The 22,775-nt window shown below is 32.7% G+C and overlaps 2 protein-coding genes across 9 annotated transcripts in view; both read right to left on the reverse strand.

Annotated features, from left to right (window-relative positions):
• The window catches only part of LOC113400563 (long-chain-fatty-acid--CoA ligase 1), a 62,446-nt gene extending 52,887 nt beyond the window's left edge, over positions 1-9,559 (reverse strand). Inside the window, exons 1-2 of the mRNA XM_026640196.2 lie at positions 9,321-9,559; positions 6,494-6,537 (exon numbers count right to left, since the gene is read on the reverse strand). Coding sequence (XP_026495981.1) covers positions 6,494-6,503 — 10 coding nt within the window. The 5' untranslated portion in view covers positions 6,504-6,537; positions 9,321-9,559. The remainder of the gene's footprint in view (positions 1-6,493; positions 6,538-9,320) is intronic.
• A 3,501-nt stretch (positions 9,560-13,060) lies between these two features.
• Positions 13,061-22,775, reverse strand: part of Pde11 (Phosphodiesterase 11) — a 231,852-nt gene continuing 222,137 nt past the window's right edge. For all 8 annotated transcript variants that reach the window (XM_026640190.2, XM_026640188.2, XM_026640189.2 and 5 more), the window contains 8 exons: positions 20,181-20,330; positions 18,983-19,033; positions 18,135-18,389; positions 17,527-17,636; positions 16,725-16,913; positions 16,129-16,354; positions 15,719-15,802; positions 13,061-15,360 (listed from right to left, as the gene is read on the reverse strand). In XM_026640190.2, the coding sequence (XP_026495975.2) occupies positions 15,016-15,360; positions 15,719-15,802; positions 16,129-16,354; positions 16,725-16,913; positions 17,527-17,636; positions 18,135-18,389; positions 18,983-19,033; positions 20,181-20,330 (1,410 nt within the window). In that variant the 3' untranslated portion in view covers positions 13,061-15,015. The remainder of the gene's footprint in view (positions 15,361-15,718; positions 15,803-16,128; positions 16,355-16,724; positions 16,914-17,526; positions 17,637-18,134; positions 18,390-18,982; positions 19,034-20,180; positions 20,331-22,775) is intronic.

The raw sequence follows: 22,775 nt of genomic DNA on the forward strand, positions 1-22,775 counted from the left end.
TCCGAAATATACTGAATGTGGTATGTAGGCGACAGCGTCGCCGAAACTTCGTGGTATAATTTAAAGTATGTTCTATTACATTATATAAGAAACGATCCATGAGATCCAAATCCAATCTATTTTAGTCAAGTAAACTTTACAATTAAGATTTTTTGAATCGTCAATATTTCAACTCTATCGCCGTTCAATTCAATTAAACGTGCAAATCAAGTGTGGACCGTCAAATATATTCGTAACTATCTTAATGTACGATGAATTTTTGTATTTGCTAGCTTCTTCTTCATAATCTATTAATATTAATAAAAATGAATGTTTGCATAATGATCCCTGCGTTCCTAAACCATGGATTTGATTGTGGCGTAATTTTGGTTCTCTTTTTGCGTGTCAGTCGTCCAGTATAAAAGTTTTATGTAGTCCATTATTCCACTCTTCCGAAGCGCGGACGGTTAGTTATATATAGAGGTGACGAATTATTTGTTTTAACGCTGACAGTATCTACTGGTTCGATTTGAAAAATACTTATTTCTCGTTTTTTTAAGAAAGGTATAGACTTTATAACATCACACGCTACGGGGGTAGAGCATTGGTATTAAAGTGCGTGAAGCCTTAGATCAAGATTATAAAACAAATATATTATTCGAAGACTTAAGAGTTCAAACAGACTCGCTTATAGTTTTTTTTATTATGAAAGTTAGACCTGTAGATCACCTGAAACTTAGCGGTCACCACTGCCCAAAGGCGCTGTAAAAATAATTAACCATTTCTTATATCGTCAATGTGTCACAAACTTTGGGAATTGAGATATTATGTCCCTTGTTCCTGTAGTTATACTGTGGTTCACTCACCCTTTAAGCCGTAATACATCAAAGCTAAGCATTGTTGTTTGGCGGTAGAATATATGATGAATGGATGGTACCTACCCAGACGGGCTAGAGCAAAGCCACACCACAAAGTGTATAACTAGATAGCTAAAAACAGGCAAGCGAATGGAAACACGTAATTACTGTTTGCGTTATTTGTGCAAATGTAATATATTCTCTACACATTGTCGACTCTGAAAAACGCTACGCTAAGTGAAGTGCTGCCATATTTATAATTTAATTTAAGAATCATTCAGGAGTTCAATCCGAATCGGAAACGAAAATAATATAAAATGACGTTTTCTGTAATGTTCTCGACTTTTACATTTTGTTGATAAATAATATACGTCCACGCAAAGTCACTCAAAAAGCTTTCAATCCTTAAACTTATTTTTATAAAATATCAACTTCAATATATAGTATTAATATTAAACTCTTCCGTATACATATTTGACCTTTGTATTAAATGGATTGCGAGAAATTGTTTCATATTTTTACTCATAGCATATCACTATAAGAGTTCTTTGACCTTGAATTACATCAAATATCGTCATAGCTTCTATTTTTAAAAGATAAAGTCATAGAAAATACTTTGAACGTTCATTATAAACTTCCAATTACGATCGCATCCGCTTTTGATGAAAGATAATATCATGGCCGACAAACTCTTATGTTCCACGCAAATAACTGTAAACTGCCCATTATGAAGTAAGTACTATGCAATACCAACAGTACTCGTGTGACGTCACGACCCCACAGAAATATAAACTATCTAGTTGTCAATTTATTTACTGACATTATTATCTAAACTAAATTATTAAAAATAAATATTAAAATTAATCTTACATTGTTACGACATATAGCCATTTTAATCACGGTTATTATTCTTGTTAATATGAAATAATTGGGAAAGAATATTTCTCATCTTTGTTTTTTTAATTTTAAGTAATAAAAATAATTTTACTAATAATATGAAAAAATATGCGTTAATTTAAAAAAAAAAACTCGTAACGACAATGGCCTGCCAATCTCGATTCGTAATGTCAACGCCCTAGTAACGCTCTTGACAATGACACGTCTCTTCCATCCATCCTAATTCCGCATCTTATTCAGATGTAGGTGGTGTAGATCCGGTTGTAGTGCCCCACAAACCTCGTGCACGAGTCGAGCTGACCGACGCCTTCATTATAATTGCACTGAGTGCAATGCACACCGATCTTTTTGGTTCGCTATCACGCTTCGCATTGGTCAGTCTTTCTTCAGACAGACAAAAAATATTTAAAATTTTATACGTCATAGTATCGTAATATTCATATACGTTGGATAACAAGTTTTGTTGAATATTTATAAGAAAATTACTCGCATTTCGTAGTTGTAGGTACGAGTACTTTTTCTTTGTCATAATATATTATAAGTTACCTATAGTACGACACAACTTAGATGTAGCATCGGCAAAATTCGTAAAACCGATCACATCCGAATTAAGTACGCCTTCCCAAAACATCAACATTTATTTATTTCGTATGTGAATATGATCTTTACGCATACGTAATAACTAGTAACGTCAAATAACCAAATATATTCGTCAAATTGACGCGAAAATTCACGTACAGTTGATAGCAAAATAAAAGGTCACATTATTAAATTTTTATTTGTTTTTAACTGACTTCAAAAAGGTAAGTTATTTACATTTGATGGAAATGATAGAGTAAATAGCTAGTATTCAAAAACTCCAAGGTAACAAATCTTTATTAAGTTAATAACAACTGATGTTGTGGAATACAGTTTATTCTTATTGGAATGATCACGCATTCAAACTGATATCCTCATTGCCAATAGCACCAATAAAATCGTCGAACGAGGAATCGTTGTCCAGCGTCGTTTTAGATAACTCTTCATCAGATAATGATTCATCACTATCTGATGAAAAGTCATTCAGGTTGATGATAAATTGATCCACATATTGATCTGTTATATCCTCGTGTCTCATGTGTTCTTTTTCACATTTTATCGCGTGATTGACTACTTTTTCCCATTCGGATATGCCAATAGATTCAAATTTCTCCATTAATAGTTCTTTGACTTTTGTTAAATTCATCGAAACGAGGAGCTATTTCTATTGGTTGTATAAATCGGCAGTAATCGGTTTTATTGAATTTGCCGATGCTACATCTAAGTTGTGTCGTACTATACATATTACTATTAAGAAAAATCGTATAAATTATTATCTGTTCCCGTCTGGTAGGCTTTAAAATTTACTACCTGTGACAATATAATGAATTCATTTCTAATGAATTCCTTATATTCGTTACTATATTTGACTAAGTATTGTTTTTTTTATTTGATATACAGAATGTTAGCTTTCCACTTACTAAATATAATTATCTTCACCAAAACTCGATATACATTTTTATTATTAGGTATGATTCGGGTAACAGGAACGCTTAATGTAAAAAGGATCTAATTTGTTTAGCAGAACGGTCGTGAATTGAGAAGTGTTTATTTGAAAAGGACTTTTTCCACGTGAACCATTTTAAATTTAAAAATTGTAAAAAAAGCTCATTAATTTAATACATCGAATTTAGTCAAAATGGCAGGAAATTAGCAACAGGAGACCCACCCACCCATACCTACAGTAATATAAAACATACAAAAATTACCAAACATTGCCAGACGGAACACCTGCTTAGGTATTCCATTTCAATATACACACCTGCCTAATGAATAGTCTTTGAAATCGATGATTCAACCGCGCGTCCCTTCGTTATTTGTTGAACTGACAACCCACGACATCGTATAATTTGTACGAAATACGAAATCAATAAATCAACAGTATCTATACCGCGTCTATTTTTAAACCAAACCCATCGACGAAAGTACCGATAGCTCTGTGTTATCATCTTTACTAATATTATAAATGCGAATGTAGCTCTGTCTGTATGTTTGTTATGGTTTCACGGCTAAATCGAACCAAAGTTGATATAATTCGGTACAAAATATGCTTGAGCCCCAAAAACGGACAAAAAGGAGGTAAAGTAGATGAGCGTTTGTACGCAAGTTCTTTCTCAAAGGGTTTTGGCATCAACTGAATTTGACGCGGGCAAAGCCGCGGCTTATATATTAGCTAGTTTTATATATACTAATGAAAATCTTGTGTTCAAAGAAGAAATAAATAAAGAACTTGAATTATCTTTGCGTGTGTTTAAATTGATTCGTCTGCATGGATCCATTACTTTATCTATTTGAGTAATATTCGTTTACCAGAAGAGCTATTCTGTTAGAAGTCATTTTGTATATCACTAGAAAAACGTTGAATATCGACTTGCATTGATAAGCAATTCTGACCCGTGTATCCTTTCAGTTAAAATTTTATTATCGCATATATAACTTTCTGACATTCCACGACCGTTTTCTGCAGTGAATTTCAAGTTTGTCCTTACATAATAATTCTACTCAACACCGACATGTAGATTAATATTTGATGTTGAATGTTTCTTTTTAATGAGTGGGTAAAGTTTTAACAAAATCCTAGATTTATTTGATTTTAAATTTATTTACGTTCTAGAACTTTTGATTTATGATTAAGATATTATAACATCACCGGTCTGTTGTTATAGACATTATTTGACGACATTACATAGCTTTTCCTGTAAACCTCTCGCAGGTTTAATTAAAAATAAAAATATGCCGACAGAAATATTATATGTTCAACTCCTGGTCTAAGGCCTACCTTCCTATGGAGAAGATTCAGGGACTTTTTAACATCGCTGCAGGCAGAATATTGTATTTATGAGCATCTAATGCCAACAACTATTGTCAACAATTTTGTCGAACTTCCAAGGTAATCCAATTGTCCATTTATACAACACATCATCGTGTAGGCATGTGTAGAGATAACTCTGCACGCGGATATTCAGACAGCGCGAGGCATATGTGACCTATATGTAATATTACGACATGATTGCCTTGTTACTCTTCTAGCTACTTATAAGGCTGCAGATAACGATGTTCCAAGTTCAAATTCCGTAGTTATACAATAAAAATAACTCAATATACATAAAATAGTCATAATTTATGTACAACTCTCAGTGACAGTTTGGAATTAGGAAGTCCGTAGTGCTATACGACGCGTGTCGTCGATGGAATGGAAGAAACGCTAAAGCACTAATATGGTAATTTTGGGAAAGGATGTTAAACTTAAATCAGTAAACGTCATTTCTCAAAAGTACAATTTTGGCGCTTTAGCCGTTCTTCCTTCCCACTGACGATGTTAATACATTAGTCTAAATCTGTATTTTTCATTTAGTAGCTTTCAATCATATATATAAGTTGGCTTCCATGCAACGGATATCTTAGTAACACAATTAAGTATCAATGATTACTTATTTCATAAAAGAAATCCACATTAAATATATCACTTAATATCACCTCTATGTGATAATTTCTCAAGAAGACTAGAAGGAAAATCATAAGAGATAGTCTTAATAATTACAGAAACAGACCAACTATTATGACTTTGTAAAAAAGAACTACGAAATTCCGAGAAGATTCGAAATTCTAAATTCGAAGCTAGATGTGGTAAAAAGTATACACGTGAAAATTGCGACTTATCGCCTTATTTGAGAAAAATTGTTTTCGAGGGAGAATGCGTAGTTTCGTTTCTTGGGTACGCAAATGAAAAAAAGAAAACAATGATGGGTAAAAGTTTTTTGATCGCCGCATTGCGGTCGTTTCTTATCTAAAATTCATGGTTCACGTACAGGCAATATCGTCGTATGTATTATATAATACGAAAAAAACAAAGTAATGAAAAAAAAAAAAAACGATAAAATTAAAAATTGTTATGCGTGACTCTGAATATCATTATGGCTAATGTTTTTTTAAAATCTTAAAATATTTTTTAAATTTTTGTAACGATACGATTGTATGTATTTAAAATTTAATTATTTTTCTTCGGAAAAAAAGATTAGCATTTTGGTCACCTTTAACACTCACGTCGGTAGTACCATTCCATTTAATATTACATTGTATCATGACGATTCAAAAGTGCTTATAAGAGTCTACGAAAATAAAGAATGTTTTGATTTTGATTGAATATAAATATATACCATTTCTTCCACCATTAAAATGCCACCAACTCCTTTATATAATGGTATATCCATTGTTGTTTTCATAACACTGATCGATTTACTATTCATTCAATAACTTAAAAATACAAAGAATTAGGCCGTGGAAAATCTAGTAACTTATTGGCTGGCGCCAGTCTCCTCTAGATTGGCGCCAATAAGTGTGGGGCGTGTTCAAAGCCTCTTTTCCTCTGGTAAGTGCGTCTATGCGACTACTCTGAGCGGTGTGTGAGACCTCTGGCCAAGTGCCAGACTACCCACTAAAAACCAATGGTACCCTTTCCGTCATATCGGGACGCCATGTTATGCAACTGTGTCGCCCCGACGGATAGTCTCTGCAGGCTTTCCTTGCCCTCACCTATGTATATGGTATTCCCCTACAACCATTTCATATGAGTAATTTATTAACACAATACAATATTTAATTTAAGTGTTTATTCAAATACAGAGATTTGTGAATAAACCTATCCACAACATTTTATATCTTTATAAAGTAATTGTACTTACATTTTGACATCGCGCTGAACCGGATACGATCTCAATCACAGAACCTTTAAACAAATTCAACGATTAACTTAACACAAAGTGAAACTACAGTAGTCAATTGTTATCACAAAATAAATGTATACACGTAAACTAGACCGTCGCTGTCGACTTGCTGTTACTTTGTATGATAAGAAGTGCTTACAAAACTATGTATGACAATAAATATTTTTATTTTACTATAAAAAATGTTGATGTTGATGAGCGGAGATAGTACACACGATATTCATACATACAAATTCAAGTAATACTAACACTTTTCAAGCAAAATCACTAGTAAGCACTAGGTTTCTAGTGCTTATGAGTGAAGGTGTTTACCAAAATCAATTGTCTAATAGGATAGTACTCCTGTATTAAAATAGGTACATAGAATTTCCGGCTGCGCTCAGTGAAATAAACTTCGTTGATTATCTTAATAAGAGAATTGTAATGCCATGCCATGCCAATAATAGCATGTAATAAAAGAGAAGAAAATAGTCTATATATTTATTTTTCTATACGCAATAAAGCAGCTTGGAATACGTTTCGTATGATTCTCTTTAATAAGACAAACGGCAGTAATAAGAGAATTAGAAGATTTTAAATGCTAATACTTGAATATTAAAAATATCGTAATTTTTTAATACAAACGATAAAAAGAGAGTTATTACACTTACTAAGTTATTCGAAAGCAACAAAGATTCGCACAAAAAAGTCGCCGAAAAAAAGATTTTTATTTTTATACGTGAATCATTTCATTGTGATCAACAAACGTAGAGTGGTTGAATAAAATTCATAGATTTAATGATTTTGACATTGTTCAATGTACCTAAATATTATTTTAATAATAGTTAGTGACTAAATTATGCCCACGATTATAACTCAATTTATTTTAAAGTGGATTTTGATTGATATAATATATTTTGAAAAACTAAAATTTTATTTTATATGGTTTTCGAGGTCAGTAATTGTCTTCATAATTATTGAATAGTATAAATGAGTATACTATTGATACCGGCAGTTTATAAATGGTTTAAATATCTAAAATCCATAATAACAGCCACTACACAAATAGCTATAAATAGCAACGTTTTTACCATAATGTTATAAACAAAAATTGAATTTAACCGAACTACTTTAATAATTTTATTTAATTAACTTAACATTTTAAACATTCATTACAAGCAATATCGTTATTATTAAGTTATTAAGTAATAATTATTTTCAAATTTCATCACATATTTAACGTCAATAAAATATTCTTTAAACTTTACTTACGTATCCTTATACAGCTGACATTGAACAGCAACGTATAATTATATAATTATTATTAAATAGATTTTGTTGATAAGTTCACAAAATATAATAATTGTACCTTATCGAGATACCATTTAAAATGTCAATATTGCTTGACATTTCATATTTGATTTAATCATTCTTTTTTTCACGCGCCATTTCTTTTAATTCTTTGAGGGATTGAATTCTATTAATTGTGTTGCCAATTAAAAAAATACGACAAAAAAGGTTGTCGTTGCTTTTTAGCGTTCAAATTATTATTAAAATTATTATATTTATATTATTTTATAGTTGTGTTAAATAGAGCATATATAGAAATTAGAAAATTTCAACTTTGATAAAAATATGTCATCTGATTAATGATGAAAAATAAACAAAGATATAAGTTTTATTTACAATTTTGATTTTAAAAACGAGTTGTTAATTTTTTTATTAATAATTTATTTAGTAGTATAAATAATATCAATTTTACTTTACAATTTTGTTAAATTGGAATAATTACCTGGTTCACAGGTCCACATCGATGCTTTTCTTTTCTCTCAGAAAAATCTATGTATCTAAGAAAATCTAGATTTTCAATGACAATGCGATATACATCAAACAACTTTTATATTCAAGTATTTATATATTTTTCTAGATTTCTTATATCGTTAAACGTAATGTTAAAATCTCTTCACAATAAATAAATTTAAAAAAAAAATTAATAAGAACAAATAAAAAGACATAATATATAATTAAAATTAGACACAGAAAAAATCAGATTTTATCAATACATTGTACTTTAAAGTGTATCAGTGTATTACAATTCTTCAATTAAACGAAGCAAAAATAGAAATATTTATCGAAACAGCGTTATATGAAACGATCGGCGTCAAATTTCAATTTCCGTTGTTTACTACCTAAGTATTGTATAAAATAAATTTATTATGTACAATTTAAATTTTTCAACCGATAGACAGAATTGTAAATCTTAATGAATGCTCTTGATTTTACAAAACTTATGAATATACGTAATATAAATTACTAAAATATAAAAACGGTATACAACTTTAATTTCAAAAAGGGTGATATGAGCCCAATTTGCCCCTAATATTTTTCGGCCCTTTTCGTACGCATTGTATCGATAAGGACTACATTAACAGTTAATCACCTGTCCAAGGTTCATGAATCACAACCCCTATAGCAAATAGCATTAGCCAGTTCGAAACTATGCTGACGAATATTGCGTTTTGTAGTAGGGTATTAAAATCGCTTGAATATTTGAAAATGAAATATAACATTCGGAGATGTTTATATTCGGTAATGTGTGTTAGTTTATGAATAGCTGTTTAATAAATTATAAATTCTATTATAATACTTATGTAAGGCCGATGAATTTAATTAAACAGTTCAATGGCAAGAATATATACTTATATTAAATAATGCTGATTGCTGACATCAAACAATTAAAAGCAAAGTGAAATGTAATTAGTGAGAAAAAATGTGCTTATTTTATTGAAATGTAATTCAAACTTACTCGAATTTTTAAGTTACGTATCCAATATTTTTTTTCACATATCCCAATGTAATATTTTTTTATCCTTTAATCCTAATATTCACACAATATTTATAATAATTAAAGCTGTAGGTACGTTTATATTGTTCTTGTTATGTACCTATAAATAGGTATTGGAGATAATTATTAAAATCACAGAGAATTAGTGTCTTATTTTGTCTATATTTATAAAAGGCACCCTTACGGCGCCTAACGTAACTATGAACGTAGTTCATGCCACGAATTTTTCACCCCTAAAATACGTTTACGCATGCGTACATTTTTAGGTTATTAGCTGTCTCTTTCTGCCTTTTCTTAATAAAAAGGGCTAACGATATGTAAGAGTGACATGCGCACTTAGACCCTAATATTGATGGAAATAGACTGAAGATATTTTATAACATATTATAAAATTTGCTATTAATTCATAAATACCATTTTTGTTTATTAATTGAATACAAATATTAACCAATTAGAAATGATCTATTATTTATGCATTTAAATTTCATAAGGGTAAGTGCTAATTACTAAAATTTTATGTCAATATATTGAAATATACATGCATTGGTAAAGTAGCGCCATCTCTCTAAATACCAGTGCAAGTCGATGCCCCCGGCAGTTCCGAAGATTTATAATGCGAGGGGTCGGGTTGCGGACCGACTCGACTGCGTAAGGATTTAGTTAGATGCCAGCACCTGCCATGCAGCGGTTTTTCGCGTAACGCACTATCCTTGATCCGCCAACCGTATTCGCAATTGCTACATTCAGCAAAATAGTATTTTTTTTCCGGCAGGATTTTACCACGCTTTGTTAAGTATTGTACTCGTCCATATTCGGGCTTGGATTTATATATAATGTTTTCTAAATTTGGATCAATTGGCCGCATAATAGGTTCAGGAGTTAAATCATGGACTGCTTTTTGAAGTCTTGGATCTTCTTTTAAGTCTCCGAGACCGACATCGACAATGGAATGTCCGTGGCGGAGATGTTTGACTCCAGGTATAAAGGTTCCGTCTCGTATGGCAATCTTTCGTCTATTAAAACCAGCAACAACGTGATCTCTAGTTATGGTAGGAAGACCACCCACCATATTATGAGCTATAACGTCAGTTTCAAAATAATTTGTGGGCTCGCGAGTAAGCGTAGCCGCTTGCTGTATCTGTTCCCAATGTTTATGAATCCAGTTCAGACGTAACCGGTTTTCTTTTTCATAATTTTCGATCAGAAATATTATAACCGCTGGATTAGTTATATCTACCAACGGCATTTTGAAAAAAACTTATAAAAATAGCAGAAAGAAAACTTACGTTTTACTCGTTGACGTTATTGTCGTTTTCAAAACAAAACTGTAACTGTCACTAAGCGTATTCGTCGCGCCAGATGGCCAATTACAAAATAAAGCTGAGATAAAAATATCAGTTGCCGCGTTGCGATAGAAGTAGCGGTAATACCTGTTTAAACTTTCTTATTTTCTTTAATAAATAATGAAGTCGAAAGGTTCAAAGTTTTCTATAAAATTTTGGTGGGGAAACTTGTCGGTAGAATACCGATCGATAGATTATGTTGCATAACTCCATACTTTGTTTTACTTTGAATTGCTGCGATATTCAACATTTTCGATTCGAATCGTGATCAGCAAGTCGTGTATTCTAATCATTACATAGTATAAAACAAAGTCGCTTACCGCTGTCTGGCCCTTCGTATGCTTTGAACTTACACAAAGGATTTTGATGCGGTTTTTTTAATAGATAGATTGATTCAAGAGGAAGGTTTATATGTATAATACATGCACAATATAGTAGAGAAACACTGATAATTTTAGAGGTTTCTAAAGTGATGTCGTAAATAAATACATTTTTTTGCGCTTACATTGCAAACGCTGGTTGAACTCTACGAGATAGATCAAAATAATGTACTACTTTATTGTACACCTTAAAAAGGTCTTCAAAAAAATCCGCGATGATGTATGTCTATCTCTTATTGATAACCTACAATAAAAAAAATTTATCCTTTACTTTTTACGAAAAATAATAGCTTATTTTCGAAGGGATTTTAAGCAATACAGCATTAATCCTTATTAAATTAATTGCTTTAATACATTGTGCATTTAAAATAGATCAATGGCCCTTTGCAGCATGAGATTTAAATAAATATTTTCGAAGATATTACAGATTTAAAACGCAGGGACATAGTGGTTTGTATTGTCTAATGAAAAAAAAACTATGAACATTGTAAGACATTCTGTAGTATATTTAGTATCAGCATTGCATCCGCGCGAAGCTAGGGCGGGTCGCTAGTGCTGATATAATTTAATGCCCTATTCGAAATAAAATTACAAAGCAAGCTGTTTTTTTATTATACCGAGCTATTAAATTAAAACGATATATCAGTAAAAGTATTCATTTTATCAAAGACAACACGATAATGACGCCTTTTAAAATTTTTCGGACGGCAATTTTAGTCCCCATTTTTCCACTTGCTTCGAATTGCAATTGCACGTTGCGTTCGCTTGAACTTCAACAATTAATAGATACGTCGTCTTTGCTAATTGTGTTACTAAGTCAGAACCTTTTTACTTTTTTGTATCTATCACATATTCAAGTACCTCAATATATCTGGTTTAAATGTGTGCGCTAATCTTAGAAACTTCTGGTGATTTTCATTCTATTTTTACCAATAGACACACTGATTCACCAAAGGGGTTTAGGTATATATTTTTAGATTTATTTGCGCAAATTTACAAACTTTATGATGATGTTTGTCATTTTTTTTAAATTGTAGAACACATGCCTCCTGATAATTCCAGGACATACGCTACTTAAATAGACAAAGTCTTATGATAAAGTGTATAGTTCATCAGATCCAAGAAAAAGTATATTAATCTCTTAGCGCTACTGATGCCGAATTTTTAAGCCAATTTCTTAATAATTCTAAAGTTTGATTTTTAATTTCTAATAGCCTATATTCTCAAAAGCTATCTTAAACCAAACCTTTGTTCTATTTTTATTTGTAATTATATATTACAATTATATAGATAATTAAATTTCAAATTTGACGCTGCAAGGAAAATTGAATAAAATAATAATAATTTTAATGTATAAATTTGCCTGTTTCAAACATTTACTTGATGGTAGGACTTTGTGCAAGTCTGGGTGGTACCACCCACTTATCAGATATTCTATACGAGTCAATTTATGTATACGTATAGCTTTATAGATGTTGATTGGCGCCATATAATCGGTGTAAATATTTCAACACCTGAAAGTGTCAGTTATGGGTGAATATGATGACTTACTATCAATAGGAAAGGTGATTAAACCAGTACTATTACGGACTCAAGGGATTTAGATCCTGTTAGTAGCGACGCGCTTCTGATGCCATTGTCTAGGTTGAAGGGTAATTTTGCTAAATATTACTGCATGCTGAATTAAAACACTCCCGTAATTTATCAGCGGTTTTCGATCTTTATCTCTAAAATAATCTAGAAATATCTTTACTTTTTGTAACCAAACGCAAAACCAAAATCAAAGCTGGTCAAATAATTTGCCTTCTTTTGAGCAGAAGGCTTAAAACTTATTGCAACATGTTACCTTAAAGCGTGCTACTCCATTTCATCAGGAACAAGGAATATTTTTGATAAAATTTTCTTCACTGTCGAATACAAGAATGATTTTAAGCATATGAAAACCACAACGTATTAAAAATTAAATAAAATTCATAAATTTATTTCAAAATTTGTTTATTCATAAATAAATAACATTTTTGTTTGGAACAAAACAACCTCCTTATTATTCACACTTCATACTCGTCATAGTGAATTACAATTATTAATTTTCTAATTACTTTCTAATAATACTTACAGCAATCTTAAAATTTACGTTGTACATATTTCATTACCACAAATAATTTGAGATTTTTATTTATGAAAATATCTAATGTTTATTTATAGAGAGAATTATCCCAATTAGAAAATATTTTATTTTTAATATTTCGCTATGGAACGATATTTATTGGTCATATTGTACGTAAGGAGAAAAATTGGCAATTTTCGTATAAAATACATATATTTGGACATAAGACCCTTTTAATAGTTCTAAATATTAATTTGATTTAAAATACGCTTCTTATAAATTATGAAAGAGGAATATTTAAAATTTTAGCGAATCGAAATCGGGTCAATGTTTTCTTTTAAAGTTTACGTAATTTCGATGTGTTAGGTTCACTAAAGTGTCTGTGACGTCATTGATGTTGAGCACGGAATTCATACGAAACGAACTAATACAGATAAAATGTGATAAAAGGCTTAAAAGCGGAAAGTTCAAATTTAGTACAAATTCTGTGTCAATGTTGCTATTTGCGTTTACTTTTTCAAAGTATCGTTTAGAGAACCTCACATATCGAAACGACACGAAATATTTCTTATTTTTAAAATTTTTTGCGTTATACATACTGGACATTGACCAAAAATACGAATTATTCTGAGGTTTATATTAAAGCGCCGATTATAATTTAACAAGGGCTGTGACATCGTAATCCTCCTTACAGGACGAAATGAGAGGTCCGAGAAAAACACCCTATATCATATACAGCTAGCATTGAACGCGTTCGGATACGAATAGTCTTTGATTGATTAACCGAAAACTATAATAATATTTAATTGACAATTCTTTAGTAATTTATTTTATTGATTTATTGAAATATATTATTAAATTCGATAAAACAATATGACTGGAATGGATAAACCTTAACTGTCTGTAAAGAAATAGCGCGAGGCGACGGTTCCTAAAAGCATTAAAGAAAACAGCTATTTGATTAGACATTTTAAGATAAGTACTTACCCAAAAAAATAATATGTTAATTTTGTTAGACGATTTTTTTATATTTACAACGATATTGTGCGGTCGAATATACGTTTATTGTCCACATACAGTCCCACACGCGACTCCTGACGCTCGACATGGACACATAGACTCATTCAGAACTTATTTACTAAAAAATAAAATTCTAGTGCATTTTATATAATCACAATACTCAAAGCTTGTATTTTCGGAATCGATTTAAGAATAATTTAGTACAATACCTAACTATATTAGAATTTTTGGTATCTTGGTCATTTATTTGCTAAATGTCACGACAGTTAGGCCCTGATACTTTTTAATCTGTGGTCTTTCGACAGAGTAACGGATAATTCTAAGAGTGTACATAAAATAGTATCTTAAATGATACAAAAACTAGCGACTCACACGAATAAACTTCATGTTATACGTACTCGTAGTAGGAATAGAATAGAATAGACGAATGAGGTATGTTAATCTGAACATTCGCATACGCAATATGATATCTCGTATAAAATATAAAGGTACATGATGATCCGTATAAAAACAACGTAAACGTAGTCATGACAGTTAATCGAATGTTAAAACGCCTTGCGTCAGATGATTTTCGAATTCGACTATCATCTACACTACACATATATCACACAAGTCTACGCACACAGAGCACACACACACACGAGCCTACATTCCGACCAATAGGAACACACCAGACGATGATTACGATATGAGGTAAAAAACGGAACTGGACAAAACACTGATATTTATATATAAAAAAAACCCAAAACTGTCAACGCTTCTAGCTATTGGTCTAAGAAATGAGGTCCTGGACGCAATCCTCGAAGTTAGTTCAATTCGTTCAGCTGACAGATCTTCGGATCTCTCGGGAGAGCTAGAGCGTTGTTGTTAACGAGCCCGACGACTGGGTTTTCCAAGTTCTCGTACTTGGAGTTGGTCTCGGAGGACAAACTCACCGCTCCGCTACTGTCTCCCTCATACGTGTTCTCCGTGTCGTCGACGTTGTGTGAACTTATACTGGATTTATCGTTCCTCTCCGGTAAATTATCCTTTTCGAGGCCATAGTCGAACTTCTCGCCGCTGTCGTTGTTCGCGAGATCGATCCAGTGCGCTCGGTTCGATTTTACCCGATCGAGCATCGGTTGTAACGCTGATGAAAGCACCGCGAATGCCTGTAACGAAATTTTCATATATGGTTCGTATACATGTATATATATAAGGCCGTAGATTATTTGTGTGAGACGCAGAGGTCGAATAAATTAAAGTTTATTAAATTGAAAGGTTTCAGTGGATTTAGATAGTTTACAGTTTTCAAGACCCCGTCAGGCATTGTAAAGCCATTGGTGTCTTTTGTCTATTTTCCTTCCTATCAGATGATGAAGAGTGAAGAAATAGACTGCACTAGTGTTTGTCCATAGATTTATGCACTATAACAAGTCCTGCGCAGTTAGCTCATCTTCTAGGAATGGCTGTGGTGGCTAAAATTGGTCAGCAAGGACATAACCATAATATGAAAAGAGATATTTTTACCTCATATATTGGGAGGCAAATGGTGTCGATGAATTTGACTTGCATAGCAGGGAGTTGGTCCTCTTTATCTCTGTTCATTATATCCTGTAAAAGAACGATCAACAATTACTAAAATATTTATCGCATATTTTATTTATCTATTTTCTTAGTGATAGGGATTTGTGGGAGCACCCACTCAATAGACATTCAACCGCCAAACAGTACTACTTAGTATTGTTGTGTTCCGGTTTAAAAGATGATCGATTCAGGGTTGATGGCGCGCTGGCTATGTAAGGAAGCGTCATTGTGTATCGCTGGTGCCCACTCACTATCAGGAGGCCTACATTTCAGCCGATATAATTAAAATAAACACGAGTAAAGTACAAGTAGCAATCATATATCAAATAAAAAATTAAGAAAAGTTCGCTCACGATGGGCGTCAGGTTGAGGTTCTGGCGCTCCAGGTCGCCCTGGCGGAAGAACTCGCCGGCCACGAGCGCGGCCACGCGGCGCTCCACGGGCCACGGCTTGGTGATGGCGGCCAGGTCGCACGCCGTCATGAGCATGGCGCGCAGCAGGCCGCGCCGCCGCGCGCACTCCCCCCACGCCGCCGACACGCGCTCCGCGCCCACCAGCTCGATGAACGCCTTGCGCTTGCTGCGGGCAGGGCGGTAATCACTCAGGTCATAAACTCACTGGGAATTCAACCCTTTGATCACTGATGATCAATCCCGTGGCCTGCTCCGAAACGGCCAAGAAACAATTTGCGAAATCATTTAATCATAAAATTATTTTTGCTCATACGGCAAAAGCCCAACATTACCAAAAACCATTATATGTAAATCAACCAACATCATTCTGTTATTTGTTTCTATAATAATTACCAAAAGTAAGTTAATTAATACTGGACGTTTTAACACCGGACTTCAGATTTTAAGAGTGAATTTTTAATACAATATCGTTGGAAAGTATCCATTCAAAACTGCATTAAATTTAACTTTTTAGTAAAAAATGTATATTAACTCACCTAAAATAAACAGCTAGGTCGGTGGATAGAATGGCATCTTCCAAGACCTTTACGACTTTTTCGTAGTCCTCTGAAGATAAATTAGCCAGTATTTGATTTCCGGGCGAGTTGAGGATCATCAGGCATTGGTCGAAATGGTGATGTTCCATCGTCGACGTAGAGTATAATTGTGCTAAAGGTGATGATGCCCTAGAAATATAAATAAATCTTGTTAAATTTTACACTTATACATTACTGTTTTTGAATTTTATATTAGTTATTTATTTCTAAGACAATAATATTCAATTTGTGTAGTTTAATTCTGTGAAAAAAATATATCATGCAGATCACCACTGGTGACATCGAACGTCGATATATTGATAGAACAGCTCTCGGAAAATCAAAAGGAAAATAGATTATCATTTAAACATGTGACTTTAATTTTAATTTGTATCCATAAAGGCGTTTAACTTATGACATAGTTAAGAATACTAAATAAATAAAAATAAAGATACATTAAACACTCGCTGCGTCAGCGCAGTTTAACCCATTTTAAACAGCACTTCTCTGCTTCCGGGAGTGAGAGGTGATGGTGTTGTTAGGTATGAAAAAATAGCGTATGTCCTTCCTCGGAGTTTAAGCTCGCTTCATATAAAATTTCATCAAATTCCATTTAGTGGTATGGCCGTGAAAGACTAGCAGACAGAGTCACTTACAGATTTAAAATATTTGTATAGATAACCATTTTCCATAAATGGTCTATCTAACGCAAAGAGATTTAACCCGTTTGAAGTTTTATTCACAACATCATAAAGCCTCTTACTTGATTTGAAAAGAGTTATTGGTCCCTCGATGATCAAGGTCGTGGCACAAACACCCTATTATTAAAGCCAAACATTCCAATTCTCCGAAGATCTTCCACCATTGCGTTTCCTGTAAAAGACAGAAGCATGTATTAATGCCTATAAATCAAGACAATGTTATATTAAAAATTTTCAAAGCAGTGTTTTTGAGTTATTTCATCGCCTTTTCGGTATGGAAGGGAAATCATCATCTAGCTCTTAACAGTCTAAAAGGAGGGTAAGCTTGAAGGATGTTTTTCTCTCAATAAATTCTCAGTAACATTCCGGAACAATTTAAAATCTTTCTCAGGACATGTTGGATTGTCATCCCATCGGATGTGATATGTGTGGGAGCAATAGAGAGAGACAATACCTGTTACGCAGGTGACTAGTCCCTTAGCTTGGTCGTGGTTGATTAGAATCTATCTATCTATATAAAGGCGAAATATCAATCATTGATTAATCACGAAATCTCAGGAAATATAACACTTACAAATTTCCTTATAGGGTGTAGACATCCGCTAAAGCCGTAGGCATCCGCATATTAATAAAAATATTTCTGTATAAAACAAATGAGGATATAACTCACAGTTAATATTGCGAACATCATCTGGGCGACGTTGAAAGCATGCCTCCAATTATGGTACGTTACGTTGCGGTAATTCTTCTTGACGCTCAACAACCATCTGCAGAGGACGCTGTAGTCTATATGGAATCTCTCAACGAAGTCGAGGTCCAAGAACATTCGGAGACAGGCCCTGAGTGTGTCGTCATCGGTGAGGTCGATGTCATCGAAAGCCAGCTCGTGGAGATTGAAGTGGACCGATGAAGGTATCCTTAAATTCTGGAAATATATTGAAAGGAATTATAAACCAGAGAAAATGTTATGCTTTGTTCAACCCCTGGATAGATTTGAGTAGGTACCACTCACTCATCCATATTCAACCGTCAAACAACGTTACTTAGTATTGAAGTGTTCCGGTTTGAATGGTTAGTGGGCCAATGTAACTAACTACAAGGATAAGGGACATAACATCTTAGTTTCCAAAGGCAAATAGCTCATTGACGATGTAAGGCTAGGTTATTTTTTTACAATGCCAATGGATAGAGGTGAATTCTGCCTATTAATGGTAAATAAAACAAAGAGAGTTCTTAAATGTTATTGTAAACTAGAAGTAAAGATATTTCTTTTCATGAGAACTAGATTTTCCAATAACAAAGCAAACAAGTATAACGTCACTGTTATAATTAGTTACGAATATCTTTTACATCAAACAATTTTATATCAACAGCCATTATTAGAAAAGTCAAAACAATGTAAATAAATATGTATCCATTACTTCATTTTCATAATGCACAAGTACAGCCAGTGACGTCATCGACATAAATGCCGAAGAGATAATGTTCCACAAGTAAATTGTTCTTTTTATATCTCACCCGTAATCTCTGAGCGTCGTCTAAGGATGCGGAAGCGTGGTAACTTAATACCTGAAACATATTACGTCACATATATGAATATTTCCAAACAAACATATTTAATGACTCGTGACCATAATTTTAGATCATGAAATAAATTAATCGGTTTATACGTATTCGATTCGACTTGAATTATTTTAGTGACGAACGGCATCAATTATTATGCTACTAATTTGGGTAATATTGATATCCAACATATTCTTTTAATTGAATTTTATCTCTTTTTTAATTTTAGGATCATTCGCTTATTTCTCTTCTATTTATTTTGGACCGTCTGTGCTTCCATTCGTCTCTTCCTCATATTAATCTTATCGTATAATTTACTTCTCGAACTACTCGATAATTATATATTTGAAAAAAGCCGAGATGGACCAGTGGTTAGGACACATACAAGTTCAAACTCAAGCAAGCACCACTGAATTTTCATGTTCTTAATTCGTATTTATAATTCATCTCGGGCTCGGCGGCGAAGAAAAACATCGTGAAGAAACTAGCATGTGTCTAATTTTAACGAAATTCTGCCACATGTGAATTTAATAACCCGCATTTGTGCAGCGTGGTGGAATATGTTCCTAACCTTCTCTTCAAAGGAAGAGGAGGCCCGGGGGAAGGAGGAGAGCAGTGGGAAATTTACAAACTGTTATAGTAACATCTATTATTATAAATAAAAAAAAATGCGTCAGAACTTCTAAGTAGCGTCACATATTAATTACTCAAACAATGAAAGTAAATTTTAAAAAAGGGAAGCTAATAATTTTTATTTCTCGATTATTCTATAATTCGAACAAAATGAAAGTATGTTTAACTGTTAGACGATCGGCTTTTTGATACGAACATCCGAGTTCATTATTACAAAAAATATTAATCAAATTATATCTCTCCTAAAACGACTTCACTTCTTCAGCTTTGATTTAATTAGACAAGGTCATTTATTCCTCATAATGATTATAACATGAACCCTTATCGATTTAACGCTAATAGCGTACCAGAGAACAAAAAAAAATTGTTTTATCACAACTTGAAGGGATAACTTATAGTTCAAGCATAAGAGTTTTTATATAAGTCATAAGTAACCGAAAATAAATATACTAGTTGGAAATATTACAAATCTAGAATATGAACATACAATAGAAACGTTGACAAATAAAAGCTTACTCACATCGAGGGTCACGCTCTGCTTAGCCATGGCTGTGATTGCCTTTTCGTACATGTGGGTATTGTGTATGCCCATTCCGCAGAATATCGCGAAAGCCTCCACGAAATTCTCGTCGTTCTTTGTGAATAGCAAATCGTCGAATTTGTTGATTAACTGGAAAAAAAATTATGTCGATAAATTCTTTAGTAGAGTTGACTTAAATACGACTATGAGATTTTACGTTTATTTATTTAAACGCAGTCAAATATACGAGAAGATCAAGTATAATTAGCGGAATTTTATTAAACGAGTATAATTTGTTTTAAACGTAATTAATCTACGTAGATTCATTTTACGTATATTTGGTAGAATTTTTATTCGCTTATTTGTTTATAGATCTACCAACCAAATTTACAATAAAATAAACACTAGATTAAGATTTTTTACTTTTATTCATTACTGATGTGTTAACGCAGTATTTAGACAATACTTTTATTCTGATTTTTTTTTTCAGACACTTTACCAACAAAGTTAAATGTCAGTTACATAGTTCCCTTAATAACATTTCCTACCACAAACAGTTATAATAACCTTATATTGTGACTACTTATTTTAATTTAAGCTGATAAATCATCTATGGTAAAATTCCACAGATATTTTTAATTTTGCTGATTCATAAATTCAAATCATTTGTAAAAAATACATTAAAAAAACGTCATATTATTCAATACAAGATTATTTAGATGATAAAAAAGTGTGGAGCTAATACTTGTTGACTTCCAGACAGGATACATACATAACTGTATTTAATTAATATAACTTTGTATTTTAAATATTGAAAAAGAGTAACTACTGAGTTTCTTGGCGGTTCATCTCGGTAGAATCTACATTCCGAAACGGTGGTAGCTTCACTTAATATAGTTTGTAAAATGACGATTAAAAAGTTCTTGTAAAAGCCCAGTTGAATAAAATATATTTTGATTTTATTTTGTTTTAAGGCCATAATTTCGACCACGTTCGTTATAGGGGAATTAATATTATATTAATATATTTTATATATACAATTTACATTTCTTATTGTTATATTTTTAATGATAACACAAAATCCCGTCAACACAAAAACAAAGAAACAAGAGAACATTTATTCAGGAGACAAACATTGCAGACATAAAGTTACCATGAAAAAGTGAAATACCAAACAAAAGGCAAAACTTCTTTGCTTATCGCCTAAATATCAAATACTCAAAAAAGATCATAATAAATTATAATTATACGTATGATAACATTATTGTATATTAAATATTACAAAACGTTTTTACAAAAGAGAGGCGTAAACTTAGTTCATTTAAAAAAAAAAAAAAACTTTATTTTTCCCATGACTAATGAATAAAATGTCAACCTGCAAGGGAGAACAATGACTAATATTCTCATCGCTGTTATTTAAACAAAACATTCACGAGAAACTTGGTACAACGAAATTTACATTCGACCTATATCTCGACAATACGCAGTTTTGATAAAAAGCAAATTTCCCGAGGGTAACGAATATATTATCCGACCAAAAATTACATCGAAACTCGTCTTCGGTCTAATTAAAAATACTAACGACAGAATTCTCGACAACTGAAACCCGATGCGCTAATTCCAGCTGAATATACCGGGGCGTGTTCGGGGAAGTTAATTAGTAAAACGAGCGACGTCGTCAAACGTGACACGTTAAAACGACTCATAGGTTTCCATAAACGGTAACGCGATACTCGCGACGATCATTACCTGAGCCAGATACATAACGCGTTCCTCTTAGTGGTTTGAATATACTAACGTCATCATGAAGATTTTATTATTCTTATTTAAACGGTAACGTGATAGTTTACGTTTAATTTATTTAGTAAACGCTTTTAATATATTCGTTCGTATCAGAAATAAAATTGATAAAAAATAAAATAAAAAGAAAGAGAGCTAAGTACGTACATAAGGCATGTTTGTCTTGACAACAAACGATCAAACAATCTTGACGATCATACGGACCACCTGTTGGTAAGTGATCACCACAGCTGGTTAACATTGGTGGCGTAAGATAACCATTCATAACCTCGTATTTTTTTTTTTTTTTTTAAATATATATTTGACAACATCACATACATTACTCTGATCCCAATGTAAGTAGCTAAAGCACTTGTGTTATGGAAAATCAGAAGTAACGACGGTACCACAAACACCCAGACCCAAGACAACATAGAAAACTAATGAAATTTTTCTACATCGACTCGGCCGGGAATCGAACCCGGGACCTCGGAGTGGCGTACCCATGAAAACCGGTGTACACACTACTCGACCACGGAGGTCGTCAATTCGATATTTTAACAATTCCTTACATTGTCAATGCGCCGCTTATAAACCCGGAACACAACAATACTAAGCATTGCTGCATGGTGGTAGAATGTATGGTGAGTGAATGGTACCTGTCTAGACCGGGTTTAGACAAAGCCCTACCCCACTAGTAAATCTCTTGAACAATATAACTTTTAGTAGGTGAGCAAGAAGTAAATGTTTTCTTTAGAAATATAGACATACGACATAAACACATACATACGTTGTAATACATAGTTAAAGAGATAT

This window comes from Vanessa tameamea, chromosome 17, assembly GCF_037043105.1.
Source record: "Vanessa tameamea isolate UH-Manoa-2023 chromosome 17, ilVanTame1 primary haplotype, whole genome shotgun sequence".
Lineage (NCBI taxonomy): Eukaryota > Metazoa > Arthropoda > Insecta > Lepidoptera > Nymphalidae > Vanessa > Vanessa tameamea.